General features: G+C 41.9%; 1 protein-coding gene across 30 annotated transcripts in view; it reads right to left on the bottom strand.

Annotated features, from left to right (window-relative positions):
* Positions 1–4,724: 4,724 nt before the first annotated feature.
* The window catches only part of LOC110529758 (neurexin-3b), a 465,957-nt gene continuing 450,256 nt past the window's right edge, over positions 4,725–20,425 (bottom strand). For 16 of the 30 annotated variants that reach the window (XM_090243127.1, XM_090243118.1, XM_090243119.1 and 13 more), the window contains one exon: positions 4,725–7,621. In XM_090243127.1, the coding sequence (XP_090099253.1) occupies positions 6,615–7,621 (1,007 nt within the window). In that variant the 3' untranslated portion in view covers positions 4,725–6,614. Of the gene's footprint in view, positions 7,622–12,032; positions 12,649–20,425 lie in introns of all 30 variants that reach the window. The other 14 variants (XR_016497720.1, XR_016497722.1, XR_016497725.1 and 11 more) reach the window with 3 other exon arrangements.

Here is a 20,425-nt window from a genome sequence, read left to right as displayed (position 1 = left end):
GGCTCTCAAAGACCTGTAACTTCTTCTTTAAGATGCTCCTCTGTCCTCCACTCGTTACCTGTGTTAATGGCACCTGTTTGAACTTGTTATCAGTATGAAAGACACCTGTCCACAACCTCAAACAGTCACATTCAAACTCCACTATGGCCAAGACCAAAGAGCTGTCAAAGGACACCAGAAACACAATTGTAGACCTGCACCAGGCTGGGAAGACTGAATCTGCAAAAGGTAAGCAGATTGGTTTGAAGAAATCAACTGTGGGAGCAATTATTAGGAAATGGAAGACATACAAGACCACTGATAATCTCCCTCGATCTGGGGCTCCACACAAGATCTCACCCCGTGGGGTCAAAATGATCACAAGAACGGGGAGCAAAAATCCCAGAACCACATGGGGGGACCTAGTGAATGACCTGCAGAGAGCTGGGACCAAAGTAACAAAACCTACCATCAGTAACACACTACGCCGCCAGGGACTCAAATCCTGCAGTGCCAGACGTGTCCCCCTGTTTAAGCCAGTACATGTCCAGGCCCGTCTGAAGTTTGCTAGAGAGCATTTGGATGATCCAGAAGAAGATTGGGAGAATGTCATATGGTCAGATGAAACCAAAATATAACTTTTTGGTAAAAACTCAACTCGTCGTGTTTGGAGGACAAATAATGCGGAGTAGCATCCAAAGAACACCATACCTACTGTGAAGCATGGGGGTGGAAACATCATGCTTAGGGGCTGTTTTTCTGCAAAGGGACCAGGACGACTGATCCGTGTAAAGGAAAGAATGAATGGGGCCATGTATAGTGAGATTTTGAGTGAAAATCTCCTTCCATCAGCAAGGGCATTGAAGATGAAACGTGGCTGGGTCTTTCAGCATGACAATGATCCCAAACACACCGCCCGGGCAACGAAGGAGTGGCTTCGTAAGAAGCATTTCAAGGTCCTGGAGTGGCCTAGCCAGTCTCCAGATCTCAACCCCATAGAAAATCTTTGGAGGGAGTTGAAAGTCCGTGTTGCCCAGCAACAGCCCCAAAACATCACTGCTCTAGAGGAGATCTGCATGGAGAAATGGGCCAAAATACCAGCAACAGTGTGTGAAAACCTTGTGAAAACTTACAGAAAATGTTTGACCTCTGTCATTGCCAACAAAGGGTATATAACAAAGTATTGAGATAAACTTTTGTTTTTGACCAAATACTTATTTTCCACCATAATTTGCAAATAAATCATAAAAAATCCTACAATGTGATTTTCTGGATTTTTTTCTTCTCATTTTGTCTGTCATAGTTGAAGTATACCTATGATGAAGATTACAGGCCTCTCTCATATTTTTAAGTGGGAGAACTTGCACAATTGGTGGCTAACTAAAAACTGTTTTGTCCCACTTTATATACTAGCCAGTGTCAGAGGAAGGTCCAAAAAATTGTCAAAGACTTCAGTCACACAAGTCATAGACTGTTCTCTCTGCTACTGCACGACAAGTGGTACCGGAGCGCCAAGTCTAGATCCAAAAGGCTCCTTTACAGCTTCTATCCCCCAAGCTATAACAGCTTCAACCCGGACCCCCCCCCCCTGTTTTTCGACTGCTGCTACTCGCTGTTTATTATCTATACATAGTCACTTTATCCCAACCTACATGTATAAACTACCTCGACTAACCTGTACCCCCGCACTTTGACTCGGTACCGGTACCCCGTGTACATAGCCTTGTTATTGTTACTTGATTTTATTGTGTTACTTTTTATTTTTCCTTTGGTTTATTTAGTAAATATTTTCTTGACTCTATTTATTGAACTGCTGGTTAAGGGCTTGTGAGTAAGCATTTCACAGTAAGGTCTACACACCTGTTGTATTCGACGCATGTGATAAATAACATTGGATTTATATAGACAGGTGAGTGCCTTTCCAAATCATATCCAATCAATTACATTTACCACATGTGGACTCCAATCAAGTTGTTGAAACATCTCAAGGATGATCAGTGGAAACAGGATGCACCTGAGCTCAATTTCTAGTCTCATAGCAAAGAGTCTGAATACGTATGTAAATAAGCTATTTAAAAATTAAACAATTATATGTACATTTGCAAAAATTTCTACAACCGGTTTTCACTTTGTCATTATGGGGTATTTTGTCGATTGATACAAAACATGAATGTAATCCATTTTAGAACAAGGCTGTAGCATAAAATAAATGTGGAAGAACAGAAGGAGTCGGAATGCATTGTCTGAATTATCCAATCTGTTTGGGCAAATTGATGTAATCTATTTCTGCACATTTGACTAAAAAAAGAAAACAGTCTCTCTGAGCCATCAAGCACAACAGTTACCCACCCGCTGGTTATATGGCCCTGAGGTGACAAGGTAGGGTGGGCCAGCGTACACCTGAAATATTACCTGCCAGTTAGCAGACAAGGTTACACCAAGCAGCTTAAAGTACGAGTGCATTCATTATTCGCATTGGTATGTCATGACTGTGCGATATCGAACCAACAACCTTGGTGTTGCTAGTGCCACACTTTTACCAAATGAGCCACCCAAGACATCACTAAAGGCTCAGTCAGTCACCTGCTTCCTCCTTCTCATTAATTTGACCCAGCCTTCCAGTTATAGACAGGCTACTGATTGGTGCAGTCAGGTTTTTTTTTTTTGACAAACCCATTCATGTACTAATACACGGTTATTGGATTTCTATGCATCATACGTACATTCTTACCGAGTCAATACTAGCAACCTCACTAAGCCCAACCAGCCACGAGTACTGCAAGCCTACTACAATGTTCCCATTGAGAGTAAAAAGAGCATGTCGGGTCACTCAATGAGAATGTAAAAGTACTTTTAGGCCGTAAAGAAAACAAAAAAACTATTGGACTCTTATTACCCTTGGCAGTAGCAGAATGAATGAGTTAATATGTAGTCATTGTGCTGGCTAAATATACTCCTTACAGCCCTCTAACTTACATCAATGGGCTATTCCAAGGTAATGATCAGGACTGTGTGGCCCATTTGCGCAAAATATGGAATGGTGTAAAAATGGGTCTGGGAAGCAGGTGCCAGCGAGCCATTCACGAAGTCATAAGCTGTCCATATGGTGCCTAGAGAAAAAAAAATCTCATTCCCCCATTCATGTGTTACCGCAAAGACCTGGTGATGGTAGGGGATAATGGCATTCTTCTTATTCCAGTCTCTTCTCAGAATCTGCTGTGTTTGGAGTGTATAGGAGAGTTAACACTGACTCTAGCTATAGCTAGGTTTCCATACAATTGGTGAGATCTTCATGCGAATATTCTCAAATCTGCATAAAAACAATATGCACATTTTCCCACCAGGTATGTGTTTTTATCTAATTGACTTGTTGCAGGTAAAAGGCTGTGCGTGATGACGTAGTGCACATAAAAATATATTTTGCGGTTAAATTTCCACGTACCGATTAAAAAAAATCTAATTTAAATGAGTTTCCAACCAACTCTACTGATGAACGTGCCCACTCTGATCTTGGTAAGAGTGCTCTAGCCAGCAGCTCGTTAATTCAACAAGGTCAAATCATGATGTCAGTGATCTTTAGGTCAGAAAGTTGGAGCTCTAGAAAGATGCCAGAGTTTCGGGACTTGGAATTCCGAGTTGGATGACCGTTCAAAATGATTTTTCCCAGTCTGAGCTAGTGTTTTACCGAGTTCCCAGTTGTCTTGAACGCACTGTGGTCGGAGATTTCCGAGTTCAACAGTTGTTTTGAACGCAGCATCAGATCCAGACTCATTGCAGAGAAGAAACTATCTTCTGTGGGTGGGGTTGCGTTTGTCAGGGCAAAGAGGTTGGGTAGCCAGGCAAATCTAGCTCATCACCGTGCCCTTCCATCCCCATGTGTTCATCAAAACGTATTTAATCTGTAGCCTTGTAGTGGGAGGACCACACAACTCATTGCGTGACTCCAAGTTGACTTTGATATGATTATTATATCAATATTTGCTCATAAAGTTGTTTCCACCCCCATTTCTCTCATAATACTTGTGTAGCGTATTTTGTTTGACCGATTTCCATCAGGCCTGTTGTGAATGTACTTTTCTCGCATAAAAGGTTGGATGGAAACCTTGTTTGTAAAAAGGAATTAGAGAGGAATATCTGGTCATGTTAAAAGATTACTTGAAGGTGAATCTAAAAATGCACTATTGCGTTCAGGACTTTTAATTATGGCTGTGACGAAACCAGTATGGCAATCATTTTTCCATGATAACATTTTTTTTACGCTAAGCAGGCCAAACTCTTTGGTCCTCAAAAAACCTGCTGTATGTAAAATATGATGTGTTCTAGATTAGAAAATAAATAAATATGACTCTGGATGACAACATAATGATGTTTGTTTCCAACATTAGGGCTGTTTTCCTAAAGAAGTTAAATCCGCTTTGTGTTTTGTGTGTTTCCTTGCCACGATAGTAACGAGTATCGCGATACTGGTATCGCCCTTGCCCTACTTTTAATGGAAAAAAAATCATTCATCCATTTTGGAATAAGATGATTTAGGTAATGGACACAGGTTGAGAAAACAAATCCTGTCTCTGTGCTCTGTTACTGATGAATGTACTTCTAAAAGCTCGTAAACCCTCTCCATGTCAACCATCTTTTTATTTCTCTTTCTCATTATTTTCCCCCTCTATTCATGCCTATACTCTTTGTTTTAACATGCACACTCACACCACAGGACAGACAGCTAACCATCATCTACCATTGAAAACTTGGGGAAGAACATTTTATTGCTGGGATTTATTAATGGGTTGAAAAGCAGCAATAACAACACAAAATCCAAATGAATGTGCACAACGACTTGAGATTTGCTTAGAATGCGAACTGAACAGGACACAATCAAATATATTAAGTCATAAATAAATACAAAAAAAATGTGCTGCCAGCCCAAACTGTCATAAAAATGATAGGAATTGAAATGAAAACTGCACAATAAGAAACATAAACATAAAAGAACAGCAACAACCGAAAGGAAGGAACACATAGACATCACAGTAAAAACAACATAATCCTGTATCTTAGTAAGGTGCCAGTACTGGATCTCAAAACTCCACCAGATTCTTTCTTTATTATTAGGTTTCTCTTCACTGTTTTTATGTAAAAAAACCAACAAAAAAAACAAATAAGCAATCAACATAATCCAAAATCAGGAGGCCCTAGTACAATATCGATCGACTTCTCCCATTGGTCAAATATTCATGCGTTTTTAGAAACACCATCCAAAAATACTAGATTTTCTAACTTATCAACATTTTCCTCCTCTCCTTACAAAAAAAACGCAAGTACAGCATCGCTTTCTCCAGTCTTTCTCCAATGATCACTTTCTCAACATCAAAAAAAGGTTCAATTTTTTTGTCATGTATTGTAGTACACCAAGAAAATAAATCAGCTCAAATGATCTGTCTGTACAATACAAAAAAAAAAAATCTAATGTTATGTACAATATTGACCTGCAAAGGACGACGGCTATGATGCAATAACATATGTAAACATAGTTGTCGTTTTGACACAGTTGACTGTGACAACAGAAAAAAAAATGCAAAACTTTTTCACATTGGTTAAGTCTTCGTTAGCCACATTGTTTTCAATATTGTACCAAAAATCTCTCCGACGTCACGACGTTGAATAAACCTCCACACACTGAAAAAATGGGACAAACAGAACGTAACAAATATCTGAATCAGTGTTCTATGGAAAACAAAATAAATTGAAATAAAAATGCTATCTGGGATCTAATGTTCTGTAAAGTATATGATAAAATAAACATAGCATTTTGCCTGCTGCATCCACTCTAGTATGGTTGAATACCCTCTTGATTGTGGATGTCATGCATACTGTAGATTTCAAATCCTTATTTGAGACTGGTGGGGGAAAAAGGTTTAAAAAAAAATGGAGATACATTACTGCACTACCATTCATTATTAAGCATCGACTGGTCAGCCCTGACAATGTCTCTCATCCCTCAAAAAACATAGGGGGGAAGAAATACACCTTAGCCACCAGACACATACCTTCCCTCATATCAATGCTAGGCATAGAAATGGAAATGTTTTATGCTAATTATATTTTGTCTTTCAAACTTTATCTTTAATTAACTGACCATTCGTTCTTATCTTCAGGTCCCTCACACAGATGCCAGCACCACGTCACATACATCTCACATGCATGCTCAGAATGGCCGAAATAATGGTTTGTTTTGTTATTTTACAGGTTTACAATGGACAAGGTTGTTTACGCCAAGGATCACACATCTCTGACAGTCACTTGGGAGGGATAGCGAAGTAACAGTGAAGTATCTTACACTGCCAAACCTCTGGCAACGACTCCGGACAGAGCTCCGTCATCTCGTCACAACAAGGTCTCTCATAGTAGTGTCCCTATCAGCCTGTTTCTCTGTATGCTTACCATAGTGTGCTTTTAGGTCACAGTACATTTGAAAATGTTTAAACTTGGACTCATTCACTTTGAGTTCTCATGAGCAGATTTTGTTTTCCTTTTTGAATTACAGCTCCCAATATGGTACTGTCAAGCGTTTATTCCTATTTTCTCCAAACAGTTTTTTTATATTTTTTTGTTTGCATTCGGGAATGGTTGATTTTTTTCTATACATAGTATTCCTTGTCCTTGTCTTTTGGTCTCTTGCTGCTGGCTCCCTTGGCACCACTGCCCCCGCTGGGCGTTTTATCTTTCACCACGGCACCGTTGGTCTGTGCCGAGTTGCTGATGTAATTCCGTGTCTCGTCTACCTGGTAGGAGCCTTCGTCTCTGTTCCTGTACTTGTACATGGCGTAGAGGAGGATGAGGATGCAGAGTGCTGCGGCCGAGACGATGCCCACCACCATGCCTGTTGTGCTGCTTGATTCTCGTATCACCTCCGAGGCCCCAGGGGGTACCCGCCTTACGACGGGTACGGTGGGTAACGTGGCAGGCACCGTGCGTAGCATGGGCGAGGTGATGAGAGGCCCGCGGGGCTTGGTGCCGTCCAGGTCGAAGGACGTGGTCGGCAGAGGCAGCAGGACAATGTCTGGCTGTAGGGGTTTGATCACCTCGCGGTTGTCCATTTTCCCGGCGGGCAGTTTGGGCGGCGTGCCGTCCGAGGGGAGGGATGCCTCCGCTACAGTGCCCCCGAGGTTGGGTAGAGGCGGGGTGGGTGTAGTCCTACCCGCCTCTGAGGCTTTGCTAGGCCTCAAGTCCTTGGCTTCCCACTTGGGCGCGAGAGCTTTGTAGCCACCTTCATAGGCCGACGTGGTCAAGATCTTATCTGTTACCAGGGAGAAGGTGGTGTAAAAATCTTCATCGTCAGTGGGGGGCAGGCTAGAGTCGAAAGCTTCGCCAGAGCCAAACCCCGATATCACCATTGCATCATCATCATCATCATCATCATCCCCACCACCACCACCATCAAGACCATCATCACAATCATCGCTGCCTCGGTCCGACAAGCAAGGTACCCCCGCCTCAGTGGCCATGGGCAGGGACTCTTTGGTGGCCTCGATAATGGTGAGGACGGGGCGGAGGGTTGGGGGGAGGGGGATGAAAGGAGAATGGGTGGAGACAGGAGGGATGTCTATGGGATCCTCTACAAGTACGGGGATGACTAACTCCCCTCCTGCGAACAGAAACAGAAATAGACACGTTAGAGGACATGCATGACGTTCTGAACGCAGACAATAGCTAATCAATCAAACACCGGAAAGTAATTACGACAAACATAAAAAGCAAAGCGTAACAAAAAACAAACAAAAGGAAATCATGTCAACATTAATTAAAGAAAAATAATAAAGAACAGAAAATACTATACCAGTGCAAATTCAATGAAACCAGAACCAACCAACCAAACAAGACCATAAACTGAAAAGAAACAATAGCCATAAAAATGTATACATTGCATCAAAAGGCTGCAAGGGATGTGCAAGGGTGAGCCAAAATATCAAACATACTTTTTACCACACCTAAACCTCCTACACTTCAAGTTCAATAACAAGTGTACTCTTTTTGTGGACAGAGATATCATTATCGTTGCTGGCTTTGTAGCTCTGGAACCTACACACCAGGGTGTAACTGTATTGATTCTGTCTGGTCTAGCGTTGCCAGTGTCTGGCTGTCTGGATACAATATAAGCTTGAGAAATACACTGACTGTACAAAATGTTCTTTCCATGACATGACATAGACTGACCAGGTGAATCCAGGTGAAAGCTATGCTCCCTTATTGATGTCACTTAAATCCACTTCAATCAGTGTAGATGAAGGGGAGGAAACAGTTTAAAGAAGGATTTTTAATCCTTGAGACAATTGAGACATGGATTGTGTATGTGTGCCATTAAGAGGTCCAAGAGGCTTCTAAACAGCTTCTACCCCCAAGCTATAAGACTCCTGAACACCTAATCAAATGGCCACCCAGACTATTTGCATTGCCCCCCCACCCCCTTTACACTGCTGCTACTCTCTGTCGTTATCATCTATGCATAGTCACTTTAATAACTCTACCTACATGTACATATTACCTCAACTAACCAGTGCCCCCGCACATTGACTCTGTACTGGTATCCCCTGTATATAGTCCCCACATTGACTCTGTACTGATATCCCCTGAATATAGTCTCCACATGGACTCTGTACTGGTACCCCCTGTATATAGTCTCCACATTGACTCTGTACTGGTATCCCCTGTATATAGTCTCCACATTGACTCTGTACTGGTATCTCCTGTATATAGTCTCCACATGGACTCTGTACTGGTATCCCCTGTATATAGTCTCCACATGGACTCTGTACTGGTATCCCCTGTATATAGTCTCCACATTGACTCTGTACTGGTATCCCCTGTATAGAGTATCCACATTGACTCTGTACTGGTATCCCCTGTATATAGTCTCCACATTGACTCTGTACTGGTATCTCCTGTATATAGTCTCCACATTGACTCTATACTGGTATCCCCTGTATATAGTCTCCACATGGACTCTGTACTGGTATCCCCTGTATATAGTCTCCACATTGACTCTGTGCTGGTATCTCCTGTATATAGTCTCCACATGGACTCTGTACTGGTATCCCCTGTATATAGTCTCCATGTTGACTCTGTACTGATATCCCCTGTATATAGTCTCCACATTGACTCTGTACTGGTATCCCCTGTATATAGTCTCGACATGGACTCTGTACTGGTATCCCCTGTATATAGTCTCCACATTGACTCTGTACTGGTATCCCCTGTATATAGTCTCCACATTGACTCTGTACTGGTATCTCCTGTATATAGTCTCCACATGGACTCTGTACTGGTATCCCCTGTATATAGTCTCCACATTGACTCTGTATTAATATCCCCTGTATATAGTCTCCACGTTGACTCTGTACTGATATCCCCTGTATATAGTCTCCACATTGACTCTGTACTGGTATCCCCTGTATATAGTCTCGACATGGACTCTGTACTGGTATCCCCTGTATATAGTCTCCACATTGACTCTGTACTGGTATCCCCTGTATATAGTCTCCACATTGACTCTGTACTGGTATCCCCTGTATATAGTCTCCACATGGACTCTGTACTGGTATCCCCTGTATATAGTCTCCACATGGACTCTGTACTGGTATCCCCTGTATATAGTCTCCACATGGACTCTGTACTGGTATCCCCTGTATATAGTCTCCACATGGACTCTGTACTGGTATCCCCTGTATATAGTCTCCACATGGACTCTGTACTGGTATCCCCTGTATATAGTCTCCACATTGACTCTGTACTGGTATCCCCTGTATATAGTCTCCACATGAACTCTGTACTGGTATCCCCTGTATATAGTCTCCACATGGACTCTGTACTGGTATCCCCTGTATATAGTCTCCACATTGACTCTGTACTGGTATCCCCTGTATATAGTCTCCACATTGACTCTGTACTGGTATCCCATGTATATAGTCTCCACATTGACTCTGTACTGGTATCCCCTGTATATAGTCTCCACATGGACTCTGTACTGATATCCCATATATGTAGTCTCCACATGGACTCTGTACTGGTATCCCCTGTATATAGTCTCCACATGAACTCTGTACTGGTATCCCCTGTATATAGTCTCCACATTGACTCTGTACTGATATCCCCTGTATATAGTCTCCACATTGACTCTGTACTGGTATCCCCTGTATATAGTCTCCACATGAACTCTGTACTGGTATCCCCTGTATATAGTCTCCACATTGACTCTGTACTGGTATCCCCTGTATATAGTCTCCACATTGACTCTGTACTGGTATCCCCTGTATATAGTCTCCACATTGACTCTGTACTGGTATCCCATGTATATAGTCTCCACATTGACTCTGTACTGGTATCCCCTGTATATAGTCTCGCTATTGTTATTTTACTGCTGCTCTTTAACTTGTTACTTTTATTTCTTATTCATGCTTTTTATAACTGCATTGCTGGTTAGGGGCTCATAAGTAAGCATTTCACTGTAAGGTCTTCACCTGTTGTATTCGGCGCATGTAACTAATACAATTTGATTTGATTTGTCATGAAGAGGGTGAATGGGCAAGACTAAAGATTTAAGTGCCTTTGAATGGGGTATCGTAGTAGGTCCCAGGCGCACCGGGTTGAGTGTGTCAAGAACAGCAACGCTGCTGGGTTTTTCACGCTCAACAATTTCCTGTGTGTATCAAGAACGGTCCACCACCTAAAGGGCATCCAGCCAACTTGACACAACTGTCAGAAGCATTGGAGTCAACATGGGCCAGCATCACTGTGGAATGCCTTCGACACCTTGTACAGTCCATGCCCCGACGAATTGAGACTGTTCTGAGGACATAAGGGGGTGCAACTCAATATTAGGAAAGAGTTCCTAATGTTTTGTACACTCAGTGTATGTTCTAACTCAGGGGTGAGGAACTCTAGTCCTCGATGGCCTGATTGGTGTCACACTTTTTCTCCATCCGTAGAACACAGCTGATTAATCAAATGTCATTCTAAACTAAGATCATGATTAGGTGATTATTGGAGTCAGGTGTGTTAGCTGGGGCTGGGACAAAACTGTGACACCAATCAGGTCCTCGAGAACTGGAATTGCCCACCCCTGTTTCAACTAATAATTCTCAAGTTTTGCTGAAAGGCAAAGATAGCTTGCTCTAGAGTCTTGTAGTTTTTGTAGCTACTGACTTCTCTGCATTCCTAATATAAAGCAATAGGGCATCAGCATGAAGTGAGAAATTGCTATCCCACGTGGGTTTGGATTATTGGCAAATGTAAATAATAATGGAGATAGTGATTAACCTTGTCGGGTTCCTCTAGGGTGCAGAGACCAGGCTACACTTTCTGTAGCTATTGTTAGGGTCTAATTCAATGAAACTGAGCAAAATATTTATTCTTATATTCATGTTTTCTCTATGGTGACTTCAGTAGGCTTCCACCACTAGCCCCTTGCCTTTTGACTTATCTTATACAGTTACCACAATGGCACAAAGTCACCTGACAGTTCAACAACAACAACTGAATGTTCTGCTTTTATTTATTGTCAAGTGTATTATATCAGTATCAGTTACTGTATGTGTGTTCTTGGCTAGTCTTGGAACATGGCAGTTTGCTATGTATCTATCATTTCTATTACCTTCTCTTGTCCTTTATTATATTATTTTACTATTAGGTTTGTTTCTAAAAACATTCAAAAGTAACATTCAGATGTCGGTTGAATCTGCATAAACCTCTTGCCAAGGTGGCTAGCTTATACACTGCAAAGGCTCGTCACAAACAGGGCACTAAAAGAAGATGCAAATCTCTAATAACAATAAAAATGATACAAAAGAAAACAAAGGGAAAAACAATACGTAAAGCAAAGCAAACACAGTTCAGACTGTCAAACAGAGTTAGAGCAAACTTCTTCAACATTCACAAACTAAAGGCACAGATACATTTATCCATAAAATTGATTAGTAAGTAGAAAGAGGTGAAATAAAGTCAGCTTGAAAAATCATAATAGAGCCTACAAAAAAATAGTTTTGAAAAGGAAGAAAGCATACCATCAATTTTGTGAACTTACATCAACAAATTGCCCGCATGATTTTGGCAGGAAGAAAACAATTTACAAAAGAAAGTTGTGTGAGAATGCTTTTGGACAAGTTAGGTTAGTTTTCTTTTGAACAATTTTGATTAATTGAGTAAGTTATTTCTCTTTTATACAGGATGGTACAGGGAGGAAACAACACATACATCCACACATCATGACATGAAAAATTATCTTCACCATTCTGTTCAGGATTTTTTATTTTTTTTTACTTTTGATATAGTCGTTTTTATTTTTTATAAAAAGAAAACTGTACATCTATAGATAAGTCTTGGCTTTGTGAGAGATAAGCTGCTTTTAAGTAGCTTCTCCATAAATATCTACAGTCTGATTATTGAGCGTTTTTTTTTCTCCTTTAACTTGAACTTTGTTGTTCATTAGTTTTGAACGAATGGATGACTGTATCTTTACTTCTCTATGGAAAGGGGGTTGGGGTGGGGAGGTGGGAGGGGGGAGGGAGACCTATGAACAGACTAGGTAAAAAATGACATAGATGGGGGTGAATGTGTACGTCAGTTGCCATGTCCATGTAAAGGTGGCACGAAGCGGCCGGGCGGCATTAGAGCTTTTGGCTGTAAGGAAGGGATGGGGACATACAAACCATGAGCATGTACATGCCCATCTACAGAAGAGAACAGCACTATCAACACAGTTTTTTTTTTACAAACCCTAAGCTGCAACTTCTTTCTTTGCCATGCACAAATTAATAATCAATGAATTCATTCTAATCCAAATGTAATCAAAATTGCTAATTTAAATAACAGGAAAGAATATATCAGTGTAAGAACAGCTTTGAAACAATTTGAAACAGATAGTGGTGAGGATACTTGCATTTGAGTTTTCTTCTATTTTTTCTTAATAAAATGATTTCGTAATCTGTTATTGTATAATGGGTCAGGTGGTTTGGGGAACCAATCAGAGCTGTGGATTTCCAGCCGCAGTCGACCAATCAAAATCATTAAGAAAAAATGAAGAAATGTACTCATTAAGATTTAATGTCTTCATAACATTATCAATAGTACTTCTAAGCTAATTATCAGATTGTAAAAGAGGTAATTTGGAGCAATTTCAGTAATTAACATAGATATCCACATATATGTATATTTACATATATGTACAAACAGACAAATCAAAAAAACAATTGGCAAGCAAGAAATTCAAAGCATAAAAAATTCTCACACACTATCAAAGATGAACAACCAGAAAGCACACACTGAGGCAGACGTAGAGAGGAGGGACAGTTCGTAGGGGAAATTGTCACCACCTTCATATAGTAACTAATAATAATAACATTATTATTAGTTATTTCTTTATGAAATACATATCTGTTGTTAGTATTTTTAAAACACAAAACAGGCGTGCAATCTGGGTGTACGTCAGAGAGAGGTTAGGTAATATTGGACATTTTATATTTTTGTTGTTTTTACCATTAGATTCATGGTTAGTGCATGCTTTAAGTAAGTTGCATTTAGGGAGAGTAATATACAGTAACAGTACAGCAAGCTGGGGGTCATGGTGTCAGGAGGGGGTAAAGGTCACTAGAGGTCATTTACCAAAGGCTGTAGGGTATATTGTTTCAGGCAAAGAACCATTTACTATTACTTACATTAACCATCTGGTAGGAAGAAGGAAAACCATTTGTCATAGTCTTTACCTAATTAATCAACTGGGAAGTTAATTAATTAACGTCGGCTTTTATTACATTTAGTTTAGTTCAGTTTTATGCTAATGCATATCCAACAGCCTTTGCTTGACAGATAAACAATGTTCCGACGAAGTTCCACAAGAGGGCACAAGGAGATGGGGCTATCCAGACCCCATGGGGACAAGAACATTTCTTTTTAGATCTATAGTCCAGGTTCTTCTGCTTTTGGCTCTGGAACAGTTCTCTGAGAGACGTGAGCGGATGAAATGGTATATTTAGGTTTATCACTATGAAAGAGAGCTTTAATATCTTTAGTGTTATTGGTTGGTACTTGCCTTGTGATGTCAATGTGCATGTCACGTTATTTAGCCAACAACATACAGGGTCCGTGGATCACCGCCAAGCCCAGGTGTGTAGTCTAGAGACAATGTACCCTGCTCTGTACACCAATTCAGCGTTTCTGTTGCCATTGTGTGGCTATGGTAATGTTTTAATCAGGAATCGGCTACTTGCCTTGTTGGATAAACAGTAGCATCGCTCACTAAGTGATTTCAGAGTCTGTTTATCTCCATCTACCCTGTATCGTCTTGGCCTTGTTTGCATCCGTACGCTCACTCCTTCATTCCTGAACATCTAAAAGCTTTTGGCAATTGTTAGCTTTCCTGCTAGATCAACAAAACCTTTGCATCCCATCCGAAGGGAGCTGCCTGGGTGTGAGAGAGAGTGTGTGTGTGTGTTTGTGTTTCTGAGAGGTGTGTGTGGCTCTGGGAAGCAAAAGCCTGCCAGAGGACCTTGACGTTTTAGTAAACACTTTAATCCTCTGCGTTAGCTCTCTTACTAGCGCTGCACATTTCACAGTGTTTTACCTCAGCGCAAACACGGCACGTTCTAATGAGTTTGCTTAACGAGACGCCGTTCGTATTCGTTTTCTCAGCTAATGTCAAGACGGAGGGGCTTTGTGCTAAGCCTACAGTGTACACTTCAGCAGACCTGGAGGTACACCTGTTCGTGTTTCCTTTCTCTTTTTCTCGCTCTCTTTCTTTCTCCCATGGTGGTAAAGTCTGGAAAGAAAGCCTTTAAAAACAAAGTGTTCCTTCAGACAGACGAACGCTGATGTAGGATGAGTCAGACTAGACGGGACAAAAGCAGATTGAACAAAACCGCCCTCGACCTCACTAAATCAACTCAAATGTTATTGGTCACGTACACATACAGTACATCCACCTCGATCATCCTTAGGGAACCAGGATGTTGGTCAAGATCTGCAGAGAGCTGCAGTAACTCTCCTCCCCAAGTTTCAGGTTTTATTAGCCGTATGTCCGGGATACACGCGGTAGCTGGAGTTGTCAAACCGGTGAGCAGCTGCCCTTGCAACCCTTCTCACCAAGCCACACCCATCCCACTCACGTGACAAGGTTCAGAGCGAGAAAGTGTAGGCTGTAGAGAAATAATGACACTAAAATTGAAAAATCACAAACAAAATAGGGAGGATTTCCATCCAGATTACATCTTACATACCAGTGTTCAAACTTGTAAACAAGGCTGCATGGGATTTCTGTTCATGTGGCAATGTCGGCTTTAGGTATAATGCCAGGAGCCACCTCCGACACCGCCAAAACAACTGCTATGCGGATGTCGGCTAAAGCGGATCTGATTGAATCCAGCCCTTACTGTCAGAGCATTAAGGGATATACAGCACCTGGCTTATTATAACATACAGGTACATCGTGGGAAGTCTGAGCTTTCTACCAAACATTAACTTAAAAGTTCATCTTTTCCGCTTGAGGTAAATCTCAGCAGCATTCATTTAAGAGAAGATTGACAGCTTGTCAGAATACAGACAGCAAGAAGACTTCACCAGTTTGTGAGGAAGCACCAATGTCCTACTCTACAGGGGTGGGGGGGGGGGGGGGGGTTCATGGGGGTGTTCCTTATCCGGGCGTGTGGGTGGCACGTGGCAGATAACCCAGGGGAGAGATTTTACTTTCAGGGGGGTGTCCTCCTGCCCTATCCCTTAATGGCAGATAGCTAGGATGTTTTTTTTTGTCAGATTGTGCTGTCCTTTGTAGGACAGTGTGGCAGGCTGGCTGGGTGCACTCCGACCTATTAAATTGGCATCCTCCAGCCAGCCACCGCGGTGTAAAGCAGCAAAGCAAGTCCCCTGTTGGCCGGTCGATTTGTCGAAGGGCCATTAAGCTCACCTCACCGCTCCGATGACATGTCAGCTGAATAACCTTTAAACTGATCTGGGGCCTGTGTCGAAGTGACAGTCAGCCCGACGGGGCCTGACGACGGCAGCTCCAGCCAGCCAAGGTCCACTGTAATGCCACTAGGCTGGAGAGAGAGAGAGAGAGTCACTGATCCATCCCGCTCACAGTTCACTCTCTCCTCATCGCGCCCGTCTCCTGCCTGACGCCCCCGCTTCGTCCTGGTCCTTCATATCATCAGCACTACCATCAGCGCTACGATAAAGAAATCATGGGCTACATCGCTCCCGATCTAACACAGCCTCCTCAATGGCTTTTCTTTCCCTGTTTCCCTGCCGTCTCATGTGTTAAAGAGACATGCAGAATTAGGTTAGTCCTCCATTAGATCGCTGGGCCTATTCATCGTCGTTGATACTCTAATCTAATGGCTCACGCGGTTACATTTCATCAGATTTTATTACATGTCGTTTCTCCTTCTGCTGGATGGCTGTCCTGTGTCCTCGTTTTATGCAGGCACCGTGAGACTGAAGGTGGCGCTGTGCAGTTAACTCTCTACTGTACCTGTCGACCTGCCACTCTGCTCTTTGGGTTATTTGAAAAAGAATGTACAATGTCGCCGAATGTTGTACTGGATAAGAACATCAGCTAAGTGACTAAAATGTAAATGTGCAATGTAATGATTGACCGAATTGGTTAGGGTAACCAAAGTGATTGATCATCAGCAGCATCTTTTGTAACGATGACCCCTCACAAGAGACTTGAACAGCATGGCGATTTCCTGGTTGATCAGTCACTTTGTCAACTACTGTAGGGGCTAACATCTATCGTACATTTAGCTGTCTAAACGAGGGTTGATAAGAAAGTAAGTTAGGGGAAGTGTCCTTAATTGTGTTGTCATCTACTTATCGACCGGTACAGTGCACAACTGTAGTTCTTGAAATGGAGTCAGCCCCAGGTGTAGAATATTCTGTTCCTGCACTGTTCCTGTCACTTTCTTGTGGAACTCTCTCAGGACCAGAGGGTAGTTTCAGGTTGACAGTTTTAAAACATAGACAAAACAATCACAGACAAACAGTAAGGACAGACACAACAGGTTGGCAGCCATGCACAGACAAACACAGACACAGAAACAAGACCAGAAGAAGGAGGGGCGACAGTGGCTGGGTTTTAAACCACCACTGTGGCCCCTAAACACATAACAACAGTGGGCAGGGCGGGGCAGGGTTAGCCTGAGAGCAAAGTTATGGGTGGAATTAGAAGCATAGAAAATGGCTGCCAATCAAATTCACATGCATTAACAAGAAGGAGGAGGAGTCACCGAGAAAGTTACAGGAAGTTAGTCTTCTAGTCTACTGTACATTCACGCACGTATGCATGCCACAAATGCCTTCTACTAGGAGCAACAGATATAGAATAGAAAAACAGATATACTTTGTGGCAATAAAACTATTTTTATGCCATCTGCATTCAAAACAGACATGTATATGCAGAAAGGCTGAGAGAAAGAAGGCGGGGTTGGATGGGGTTGGGTTGGGGTCGGGGTAGGATGTTGTGGGGGCGGGAGTCATTCTTTCACACACAACTTTCTTGAGACAGAATGGGGTTGCCTGCACAAGGCCCAAAAAAGGATGATGGCAAGAAAATATTTTGTTGCCTTTCATTTCCTGTTGTAAATCGAAAATGGGGGATGTTTCAGAATCAGTCTTTAATGGCGCAAAAAACATAAACAAGAAGATGAGTAGGAGAACTGTTGTTTTTTTTCAACCACCAAAATATCATGCGGCACAAGATGAGTCAAAACGGAGGGAGCAGCACTATCCTGGTAGATGGGCGGATGAGGGCACCAAGATAAACAAATAAATGAGTCCGGACAACTCAAATCATAAGAAATGAGTCAGAAAAGTCAGAAAAGGGTACAGCGGAGGAGAGATGTCCAGAATGCGCTTCACCATGGAAAATTAAAAGATTCAAATGAAAAAGAAACAAAACAAATGAAAAAAACAATGTCATGCAACTGTTAACAGAACCGGAAGCAGGGGATCAGAATGAGGATATGAATTTCTGTGTCAACATGGTGAGAGGTATGTATGTATGACTGTGTACGACTAGATGCAGTTCACTATTATCATCACTATGTGAGGAGGGGGGGGGGGGTACCAAGTTGACTCAATTCTGACTAACAAGTTCATAGTATACTGTAGTTACTGACTTACTAACATTTTTGCTTTTGAGAAAAGTTGGGTTTTCAGTTTAAACGTTACACTTTTAAATTGTTCAAGCTGTCAGCCATGTCCATTTCATTTCTTTTAGGGTAAATACAGATGTTGTAACTCCATGACACAAGATAACATAAAGTTATCGTATGTATGGCTTTGCAGAGGAAAGTACTTTCTCCCGACAATAGTCAAATCAAAACGACCACGTTCAGAAAAAGATAACATTCCTGCTAAAAAACCTTATGCGCAATTTACACGCAACGAATGTTACAAGAAAACTACAAGATGACAAAGCTCTAGAGATGATAAACTGTGGAATTACTTCCTTATTTATCCCTGTGCACATATTCAGAAACCTATCTAAAAACCTAAATATATAAATAAATAAGCAGAATCGTCGATCCATGATCTTCTACCAGGAATAACCGAATAGGCGAACACAGCGTTTCTTAATGGAATCATCTTCACATTGTGCTCCGTGAAAAGTGGACATATGTTTCGTAATTAGCCCGGGCATATTTAGGCAGATTAGTGGGGCATTAATTAGTGTTCTATGATGGCATTTTGAAGGACAGCCCAGTAATTAAAACGATTTTGCTCGCTAGTGAATGACTGCCACAGGGCTTCAGGGGAGGAGAGAGAGGGGGAAGAGGTCATTCACACCATAGATATACACTCACTGGCAAGTTTATCTAGTACAGGGTCGGAGCCCCCTTTGCCTCCAGAACAGCCTGAATTATCCAGGGGCATTCTACATGCTGTTGGTAACGTTCTACAGGGATGTTGGTCCATGCTGATGCGATGGCATTACGTAGTTGCTGCAGATTCATGCTGCGAACGGCCCGTTCCATCTCATCCCAAAGATGCTCTATTTGGTTGAGGTGTGGGGACTGCGCTGGCCACTCAGGTACAATGAACTCACTGTCATGTTCCAGGTGATGTTTTTCCACTCCTCAGTTGCCCAGTGGTGGTGATGGCGAGCCGACTGGAGCCGCTTCTTCTTGTTTTTAGCTGATAGGAATGGAACCCACTGCAATAGCCCATCCGTGACAAGGATCGACGAGTTGTGCGTTCCCGGAGATGCGTTTCCGAGATGTACTGAGACATTATTTGTGTGATTGTGGCACATCTGTTAGCTTGCACGATTCTTGCCATTCTCCTTCGACCTCTCTCATCAACGAGCTGTTTTCGCCCACAGGACTGCCGCTGACTGGATGTTTGTTTTGGTTTGTCGCACCATTCTCAGTAAAACCCTAGTCATTTCTATTTCTGTGCTGGTTCACCCACTGAACCAGACAGTATTAGTTAGTACTTATTCATTCTCAGGAGCAATAGGAGTCCATCTGGGTTTATTATCAGACAACAACAACTGGCTAAGCTCTGTTGGGAACATGATTGACAGCTTGATATGAATATTAACATGCATAAAACCCTAAACCCAAGTCGTCTCAAAACAAGTGACATGTTTCCATTTAAAACACACTTAATTATCACCTCTGGTGTAATGTGTTATGATTATTTCACACTACTGTAGAGGGAAGTGAGAGCTACAGTGCCTTCAGAAAGTATTCATACCCCTTGACTCGCTCCACATTTGGTTGTGTTACAGCTTGAATTCAAAATTGAATTCAAAAATAAATATCTCATTTGCATAAGTATTCACACCCCTGTGCCATGACACTCCAAATTCAGTTGGCTGTCCGACCAAACCCGAGCAACCGGTATTGTGAATACTTTTGAAGACATTTCTGTACTTTATTTTTTTAATACGTTTGCAAAAATGTCTAAAAACATATTTTCACTTTGTCATGATGGGGTACTGTGTGAAGATTGGTAGAAATGATAATATATATTTAATCCATTTTGAGTTCAGGCTGTAACACAACAAAATGTGGAATAAGTAAATTCATATTTTCTAAAGTCCCCGTACATCTCACTTTAACCTGGTGTCAAAACTATATGTGTTATAGGAGGGGAGAGAGAAAAACGATGCGCACAGAAATTCGAGGATATCTGTTCTCTATTAGAATGTTTCAGGTAAGGCAAGCCTCCGACGTATAAGGAAACAAAGGAACAAACAGGAGAAAGAGAGAGGAGGAGGACTGGGTCTGTTGCAGTTAGTCTGCCACATATCACAGTATCTATGCTGAAAGCATTGTGTTCTTCGAAAAATAGATCTCAAAATGTATCCTTTGTGGAGAAGACGCACACACACGCACAGCAAGAAACATGTCAACCATGTAAAACAGGACAGATACATTTTGAAGCATCAGTTTGGACA

The sequence above is a fragment of the Oncorhynchus mykiss genome, chromosome 8 (assembly GCF_057628025.1).
Source record: "Oncorhynchus mykiss isolate SJ-2025 chromosome 8, ASM5762802v1, whole genome shotgun sequence".
Taxonomy (NCBI): domain Eukaryota; kingdom Metazoa; phylum Chordata; class Actinopteri; order Salmoniformes; family Salmonidae; genus Oncorhynchus; species Oncorhynchus mykiss.
This window is presented reverse-complemented; position numbering and strand designations above follow the sequence as displayed.